The sequence below is a fragment of the Podarcis tiliguerta genome (genome assembly GCF_965153285.1).
Source record: "Podarcis tiliguerta genome assembly, chromosome: 8".
Taxonomy (NCBI): Eukaryota; Metazoa; Chordata; class Lepidosauria; order Squamata; family Lacertidae; genus Podarcis; species Podarcis tiliguerta.
In genome coordinates this window covers 14,094,311-14,103,588 of record NC_139541.1, presented here as the reverse complement: position 1 = coordinate 14,103,588, position 9,278 = coordinate 14,094,311, and the positions used below count along the sequence as shown (strand labels likewise).

General features: G+C 44.1%; 1 protein-coding gene across 5 annotated transcripts in view; it reads left to right on the top strand.

The window, feature by feature from the left end:
* Positions 1-1,058: 1,058 nt before the first annotated feature.
* The window catches only part of MTOR (mechanistic target of rapamycin kinase), a 106,689-nt gene continuing 98,469 nt past the window's right edge, over positions 1,059-9,278 (top strand). For all 5 annotated transcript variants that reach the window (XR_014514429.1, XM_083453558.1, XM_083453556.1 and 2 more), the window contains exons 1-7: positions 1,059-1,193; positions 3,173-3,335; positions 3,869-3,977; positions 5,613-5,845; positions 6,577-6,777; positions 7,192-7,326; positions 8,538-8,810. Coding sequence is in view for 4 of the 5 variants with exons in the window: in XM_083453558.1 (XP_083309684.1) it covers positions 3,216-3,335; positions 3,869-3,977; positions 5,613-5,845; positions 6,577-6,777; positions 7,192-7,326; positions 8,538-8,810 (1,071 nt within the window). In the remaining variant the exon portion in view is untranslated. The remainder of the gene's footprint in view (positions 1,194-3,172; positions 3,336-3,868; positions 3,978-5,612; positions 5,846-6,576; positions 6,778-7,191; positions 7,327-8,537; positions 8,811-9,278) is intronic.

Below are 9,278 nucleotides of genomic sequence, written 5' to 3'. Positions count from 1 at the left end.
GTATGTGTGTGTGTGTATATATATATGTATATATATATGTATACATATATATATGTGTGTGTGTGTGTGTATATATGTGTGTGTGTGTATATATATATATATATATATATATGTATATGTGTGTATATATGTATATATATGTGTGTGTACATATATATATGTGTGTGTATATATATATATGTGTGTGTATATGTATATACATATATGTGTTTATGTATGTTTATATATATGTACTGTATGTGTGTGTGTGTGTATATATATATATATATGTGCGTGTGTGTGTGTTTGTGTGTGTCTCGAGATAGATGAAAATACACATATATTGCAAAGTAGAATGGAAGCTTTTTGCAACCCTCCCCGGTGCAATGCACCTAGTAATAATCCTATCCTATATTATTGAGAGATAGGAAAATGTCCGATCTTGTATTGCTGACTGAATTTTGACTGATTTATGTACTGTATTGCACTTTGATTATATATTCACTGCATTGGAAATTTTTGATTAAAGCAATATATAAATGAAGCCTACCATAGGACAAAAATAACTCAACCATTAAAATTTAATTTTTCAATATTAGCTAGGAAATTTTAAATTTCCTGTGCAGCGGGGTCCATCAAATTAAGTCTTGAAATTATGGTAGGGAAGGTCAGAGAGTCTTCGGCTCCGTAAAGGCAAAACAGAGAGCCGCTTCCCACCCCCCACGCCCACAACCATAGAGCCTCCAGATGGCTGAAGCCTTGAACTCTCTATGGTTCATGATAAGCCTGGCGCACGCGCACTTGCGACTCCTGGGCGGAAGCGACTGCGCATTTTCTCACCTTCCCTCTTGCTTAGCGTCCTACTGGTCCCTGCGAGTGTCAATCTCCCAATTTTTCTCTTCTGATTAGACGGTTTCTCCGTACCTCCCTGAGAGGGCGGGGAAAAGAGGAAGGTGGCTTTCTTTTTATTTATTTTTTAAAGGGGGCGGGGACAACACCCTGTCACTCCCGCCTCTTCTCTATTTCTACTAGCAGGGCCCCTATCCGTCAACAGCTTGGAGGCTTCTGGTTGGTTAGCTCAGCCGGTTAAGGGGCGGTGCTGACACTGAGGGCGGGCGCAGAAGCGGGGAAAGAAGGCGAACGCTCTGCCGGGCCGCGAAGGAGAGAATGAGGCCGAGGAGGCGGTGAGAGGAGAAGAGGAAGGAAAGGAAAAGGTGACACTCGGGGGGTGAGGGAGGCAAAGGGGTTGGAGGAATTACCTCGGGGTTTGCATTTTAATTTTTACCTCAGGATTTGTGTCTACACGTGAGTAAACTTCGCCTGTGGAGCTTACTCCCAGGTAGGGCCGTCTGCATCTCAGTTACGTTCTGCAGTTTCTCTGAATCCCAATTACGGTTTATTGCCTTTTTCCTTATAAATAATACGTTTTAACGTAACAGCTTGTGTGTGTGTGTGTGTGTGTGTGTAAACACACATATGTATAGGTTCTTAAGAGGTAGTATCCATATACATCCATATGCAAATTTACATACATACATACATATATATATACAGTATACACACACACGTGTGTGTATGTACACACATGTATGTATATAAGTATATATGTGTGTGCATGTATATGTACACACACATACAGTGGTACCTCAGGTACCACTGTGTGTGTGTGTATATATATATATATATATGTGTGTGTGTGTGTGTGTGTGTACAGTATATACACACACGTGTGTGTATGTATGTATACACATGTATGTATATATGTATATATGCATTTGTATGTATATGTACACACACATAGTGGTACCTCGGGTTAAGTACTTAATTCGTTCCGGAGGTCCGTTCTTAACCTGAAACTGTTCTTAACCTGAAACACCACTTTAGCTAATGGGGCCTTCTGCTGCCGCCGTGCTGCCGGAGCACAATTTCTGTTCTCATCCTGAAGCAAAGTTCTTAACCGGAGGTACTATTTCTGGGTTAGCGGAGTCTGTAACCTGAAGCGTATGTAACCTGAGGTGCCACTGTACATACATATATATATATATATAGAGAGAGAGAGAGAGATATTTTTCTAGGTGGTATCCAATTCAATGCTAGTCCTACTCAGAGTAGTCCCATTGTAGCTTTGATTTCAGCTGTTCTTTATTCATAAGACAGTCTGGAGTCCCTGTTAGGGAAAAAGGCGGGGCTTAAATAAACAACCCAACAACAAATAATGAGCCTAACTTAGTTGTGCCCATTAATCCAAGTGGCTTGCATCAGATCAGAGACCTGTAACATGACGGACTTGGTCTTGCAAGGGTTGCATCTCTTCGATTAGGCTTCCTGTCAAGGATGGCACTGGCTTTATTGCTTGTCATTGGTATTATCATTATTATTTAGTCATTGCTATTTAGAATATATATATATGTATATATATATATATATATATATATATATACACACTACACTCACGTATATATAAGCACACACACACATATATATATCGCGCACGCACACACAGTGGTACCTCAGTTTTCAAGTGTCTCGGAAGCTGAACATTTCGTTTTTGGAATGCCAAAAACCTGGAAGTAAATTCTTCTGTTTTTGGACATGCCTTGGAAGTCGAACGGCTTTCGCTGAGTCCCCCCCCCCCCTCCAATTTAGTCCATTGAAATTGCAGGCTGCCCTTTGCACCTCGGTTTTTGAAATGGTAGCGGTATATGCTGACAAAGCCTCACTCCCATCAGCAATCGTCCTGCAGAATTCTGCACTAACTGCAGCTTCCAGATCAAGCGTTGGGGAAGCCCCACATAGCGCTCATTGCAGTAATCCAGTCTTGAAGCAACCAGTGCATGAACTACTTATGAACTATCCAACAGTGGGATAAAGAATTCTACTGTTTTATTTATGTTTTATTGATTTAATATGCTGTAAACAGCTTTGAGATTTTTCTTTAAAATATAAAGCGCTGTAGAAATTAAATAAATATTGCAACAGCTTGTTGAAAATGGAAAAGCTTCCATACGTGCTAAAAAGACAATAGAGATGAATGATGTATGCCTCTCTTTTGAAACTGTCCCATTTTCGTAGAATCTCCAAAGTAAACTGGAAACATAACCCCCATGACAGAGGCTTGGGATGAAGTGACCTGCAGCCTTCTCTTTTTTCACCAGTTCATAATGGTCTCTTTCTGCCTTTCTGTCTCCTTAAGGGCCCAGAGGACTTGATGCTCCTCGCTCTGATTTGCCGCCACCATGTCGGGGACGGTCATTATCCTTCAGCAGTTTGCTGGTGGCCTCAAGAGCCGGAACGAAGAGGCCAGGGCAAAAGCTGCCAAAGATTTGCAGCATTATGTCACCATGGAGCTGCGTGAGGTGAGTGAGATGGGAGGAGAGCTGGGCAGAGCTCCATATATGTTTTTCCTGGGAGTGGAAGCATGTCCTTGCTGCCAGACTTAGATTGTAATCTCCCTGGGGGCAGATACCTTTCTTTGGATTTTGTTTGACGTGTACTTCATGTAAAGGGGTGCTGTTTAAATAATAATTTGACCCACAGGGTATTTAAAAACATTTTCAAATTTCATAGGCAACTGTCCTCCACCAGGCCATTCTGTCCATACCTGAACCCTTTTAATTGGAGAGCCTGGGGTTGGACCTGGAACCTTCTGCATGCAAAGCACATGCTTCAATACCCAACTTTGGTTCCTCTCCAACATCCAACACCTTTCCACAAACGAGAAAGCCTAAGAGATTTCTTTGAATTTGGATCAGTCATGTGTTCTTAACACTTTTTATTCATTTCTGCCTCCCCCGTTCCCCCGCACAATTTATGGAGACTGAAAAAGCCTTTACTTATTCATGGCCAAGAACTGCTTTTCAAACGTTTTTGTTTGATTTCACCTGCACAGATGAGCCAAGAGGAATCTACCCGTTTTTATGACCAGCTGAATCATCATATCTTTGAGCTTGTCTCTAGTTCAGATGCAAATGAGAGGAAAGGGGGCATTTTGGCCATAGGTAAGTGCCTGCATATTTTGTCTAACAAAAATCTTGATATGCTGAGAGTTCCTTTATTTTTTGCCACATTGGGTTATAGTATAGTCATTTCTCTCTCTCTCTCTCTCTCTCTCTCTCTCTCTCTCTCACACACACACACAATTTATAAATAGTTCTTTTGTTTAACAAATAACCCAATGTAACCCAATGTTTTGACAAGAAAGCCATTCAAAATGCAAAAAGAACAATAAAAAGGGCTATTTTTATTTTATTTCCTACATTTTTATAAAGCCTGTGTAACAGCTTGTTCTGCTGCCTTACAGCCTCCCCTTATTCTAGGAGTGGGGAACTGGATGGAGTCTCAAGGGCCAGATAGAGAGACTTGACAGGGGGCACATTTGGCCCTCAGGCCTGATGTTCGTCACTCCTGCCTTATACCATGCAGTATTATTATTATTATTATTACTATTATTATTATTATTATTAGCCTTTTCCCCCCCTCAACATTCAAAGTGGCTTACGGTACATAAAAACACAACTTCAAACAATATTGTAAATAACTGAAATGCTGTCTCCTCTCCTGCCAGGGTGCCTAAACCTCCAGTTAGCTGGAGAGGGGGTACGTGAGTGAACCTGTTGTCCATTTTTCATTTCCACTTAGCTGGGCCTGTTTAGGAAAAAGCTTGGCAAAAAGATGGATATTTGCTTATTGGGAATGGAAACTGCAGAGCGGAGTTCTGTAAGAAGCAGAAGCCTGCAGAATCTGCTGGACCTGTGACTCAGTATATGACAGTGTTGAGTATTCCTGTTTGGGTTCTAGCCAGCCTTTCCTTTCCTAAGATACTCCATTCTGTTTCACTTTCATAATACAAGTTCAGCAGCCTTGAGCATGCTAAGCCATCATTAGACTGCTGGGGTGTGTGTATTCCCTCCGTCCTTTGGTTTTTTTAAATCTAAATATTTTTTTTCTTTCCTTTCATTTTTCTTTCTTTCTGCAAACCCCGGGGTTCCCTCAAGCTTGCTGTTACCTCTCTTATGTATGGATGGTGCTGTTTTGCTGTGTAAGAATCTGCTCTTGGAGTTCACTCTTACTGTGCAGGATGATAATTGTACATACCTTACCAAGCCAGGGATGGAGAACCTCAGGGCTGGGGCCAAAGGAAGCCCTCTGGGCCTCTCTGTCTGGATCTCTGGCCTCTCCCTAGGCCTGAGCGTCCCTCCTCAGACCTACTTCATATCCCCCTGGAATGTTTTTGCCTGGCTGGAATGTGTCCTTGAACTCTGACAGTGCCTCTTGTTTGTCTGGAAGAAGGATAAGGAGTGGCATGTGAGTGTGTGTAGAAGGCACCTTTGTACAGTAGGCTAATGTTTACATTAATTGCTTCAACCCCTTTCGCCTATCCGGCCACAACATGTGGCCCCTCAGAACGCCGCCCAGGTGGGTGGCCCTTGAGCTGATAAAGGTCCCCTGCCTCTGAATTACGATTTTCAAAAATGGTGGGTTGTCTTTCTCTAGGGTGGTTTGTGGCATAGCAAGAGGTAGCAGGGTTATGTTTAAATTAGTGAATTGTAGGGATATTCGCTTTCTTCCAATGTCTTACCCAGCTGTGGCACTTTTGAAACACCCCCCTGGCATTTTTATTTTATTTTCCCCAGCGAGCCTAATTGGCGTTGAGGGAGGCAATGTCACCCGTATTGGCAGGTTTGCCAATTACCTAAGGAATCTCCTTCCCTCGAATGACCCGGTTGTTATGGAGATGGCCTCCAAGGCCATTGGGCGCCTGGCAATGGCAGGTGACACCTTCACAGCGGAATACGTGGAGTTTGAAGTGAAGCGGGCTCTGGAGTGGCTGGGAGCCGACAGGAATGAAGGACGGAGGCACGCAGCGGTAAGAGTCCATTCATTGGATGCAAACAGCTTGCAGGGCTTTTGAGGATTTCAGGAGCGGTACTTCAAGGGGAAATCTGGAGCTGTGAGCAAATGTCTGAGCTTTGGTCATGTCCTTCTCTGTTTTTCCTTCCTCATCTCAGTGTCTTCCCTACCCACCATACATTTAACCAGTGCTGTTTTGAAACACCAAACTTTGCACCATAACATAAAGCAGGGTTGTCCAGGAAGTTAACCGCTCTAAGGGCATATTGTGCTATGAAACGTGCGTTTGGGATTATACCAGCTTAAGACTCTCTGCTTTCCCCAAATAACTTTTGGAATTGTAACCTGTTGATGATGCTCAACCCTGCTCAATGACAGATTCCACCCCCCCCCCCGCCCCGCAAGCACCAGATTCAGATATGTTTCTCCTTAGAACCACAGCAGGGGAAGAAACAATTCAACTCTCCATCCACTCCTGTTGTGACCTTGTAAACTTCCTCCCCCATCAGATGCTATTTGTGTTTCTCAAAAAACCTGTGTGTTAAATGCAAAGCTGCATTTACTGTTGTATCTAGTTTGGTCTCGTGAGTTAGAAGTGGGGTATGAACAAATCTCTACCTTGCTCTTTGTATGATCTTCAGACAGAAGACATGACCCTCGTGTGTGCCTGCCAGCACTGTTAGTAAGCATCTGATTTCTTGTTTCTGCTTCCTGACTCCTATCGTTTCACTCTTACCTCCCCTCCAGGTCTTGGTTCTGCGAGAGCTGGCAATTAGCGTCCCCACCTTCTTCTTCCAGCAAGTGCAGCCGTTTTTCGACAACATCTTTGTGGCTGTGTGGGACCCAAAGCAGGCCATCCGTGAGGGAGCCGTTTCTGCCTTACGAGCCTGCCTCATCCTGACTACCCAGCGAGAGTCAAAAGAGATGCAGAAACCACAGTGGTATCGAGTAAGGAGAAAGCTTTCAGGGCTGATGTGGGTGGAAGAAGCTCCTATCCATGCCACACTATTGTAAATAATGCTCCCCCTCCTCAACAACCCTGTAAGGCTAGTATGAGAAGTGGTGACTGACCCAAGATCACCCAATGACCTTCATTTAACCCTGGACTCCCAACTCTTGGTCTGGTGCTTTAAGCACTATGCCACACTGGCTCTCAGCATTCTAAGCCTTGGCATTCTTGGTGGAAATCTCAGTTCAGCCATAAATCTGCTGGCATGTCTCTCAGCCTCGCTGCCCAACTCTTTTATTAATGAAGATAAAACACTGACTTGCTTGACAGTGTGAAGGAATAAGATACAAGTGTTTGAGCAGTAAGAAAAACAGCTATATAAATGCCAAGTAATAATAATAATGTCATTTTAGCAAACATACGAGGAAGCTGAGAAGGGTTTTGATGAAACTGTGGCCAAGGAGAAGGGTATGAACCGCGATGACCGCATCCATGGGGCCTTGCTTATCCTTAATGAGCTGGTGAGGATCAGCAGCATGGAAGGAGAGGTGAGTTGATAAGAAGGGGGCACAGCTGGGTGCTACTCTGGATGTTGAGCTATGAAGCTAGCTCCCATAGGAGGCAACAAAATCGCCACCAACCTGTACGGCTTTAAAAGGGGATTAGACAAATTCATGGGACAATACAGCTATAAGTGACTGCTAGCCATGTTTCACCTCCACAGTTGGAGTCAGCAATGCTTCAAAGTATCAGTTGCTGGAAACGGCAGGAAGGGAGAGTGCTGTTGTCTTCAGGTTCTGCTTGTGAACTTCACATAGGGATCGGGTTGGCCACTGTGAGAGCACAATGTGCCATTCGCCTGATCCAGCAGAGTTCTTAATGTTCTTCTGTCAGCTAGTTTAAGGTTGCTGATTTGAATCAGAGCCCACAAATATATTGAGGTCGGTCTGGTTGGGCCAATGATGACTTTTTAGAGTCAGCTTGCATTGCAAATATTTGTGAGCTGTTAACTTGCCTGCAGTGACCAGGTGCCAACAACCTCTTCAAACTCCTCCTCCTCCTCTCCATTAAATGGCAGAAAAGCAACCAAAATATGCCAAGACTGTAAAAGGTCAAAGGAATTATGTGTTCAGATTTTGCATAGAACCCAATGACTCTCTTGAGTGTTCCAGACAATTTAGGAGCATGTTCTCGGGTTGGGTTCATCAACCTTCCCAGACTTGAGTCCCCATCTTCAATGCTAACCTGAAACAAAGGATCTTGTTTTGATTTTTTAAAATATATCCTTCTCCCCCTACTCTTTTTGCTCATTTTCTTAGGACATAGCTGCACAGCGGATGAACTGGATTTATCTCTGATTCCATCTCCTTTGGGCAGGCATGGCCAAACCTGTCCCTCTAGCTGTTTTGGGACTACAACTCCCATCATCCCTAGCTAACAGGACCAGTGGTCAGGGATGATGGGAATTGTAGTCCCAAAACAGCTGGAGGGCCGAGTTGGGCCGTGCCTGCCTTAGGGGTTCTTGGGAATGATAGTGCTGTGTGTATTTAGTGGAGGAGGCTGCATGGAAGCTCAGGTATAGACATGTAACAAAGAGGTAAATGATCATAGGCCACACTGACAGGAACTGTAGCCCAAAAAATCTGGAGGGCATCTGGTAGGAGAAGCCCAAGCGGGCTGATCTTCTGTTGCCTTCCATGCTGGGGTGGGTGGCCAGGAAAAGCAGCATTAAACATCCTCTTCCTTCCCTTCCCCACAGCGTCTTAGAGAAGAGATGGAGGAGATTACACAGCAGCAGATGGTGCACGACAAATACTGCAAAGACCTGCTGGGCTTTGGGACCAAACCTCGCCACATCACCCCGTTTTCCAGCTTCCAGTCTATTCAGCCTCAGCAGTCCAATGCCTTGGTGGGGCTACTGGGCTACAGCCCCCACCCAATAATGGGTTTCGGCGCATCACCTGTCCCACCCAAGTCAACCTTGGTAGAAAGTCGGTGCTGCAGAGAACTCATGGAAGAGAAGTTCGACCAGGTGAGCTTGAAAGACCCCCCCCCCTTATATTGCCCTTCAAACTGCAACAAGACAGGCACAGCCTGAATAGCATCCCTTGGAGTTATGGAATCCCTCTGTTCATCTTTTCACCTGTTGCTGAAGAGAGATAATTTATGCGCCCAGTTCAAAATTTCCCTCTGAACAAGCTCTGCGGTTATACATACTTGTTGATGAGTGCAGCAGTGAATGTGGCTCATTTCAGCTATTGCGGCAATCTGTTCCATGCATGCAACAGACCAACCATGATACTGCGCTGCTTTTTCATCTGCTCAGCTTGTAAGGTCCTTCTTTCTGCGGTGTACCAGCCTCTTAAGGCAGAGCAAAGACCCATAGTATAGTTTGTGAAATCAGATATAACTTCAAGTCAGTGCAAATGGTTTTGTAAATTAACTTCATCCATAGTTTCATATCCCAGCTTATGATCTGACATGGGTTCAAATGTGAAAA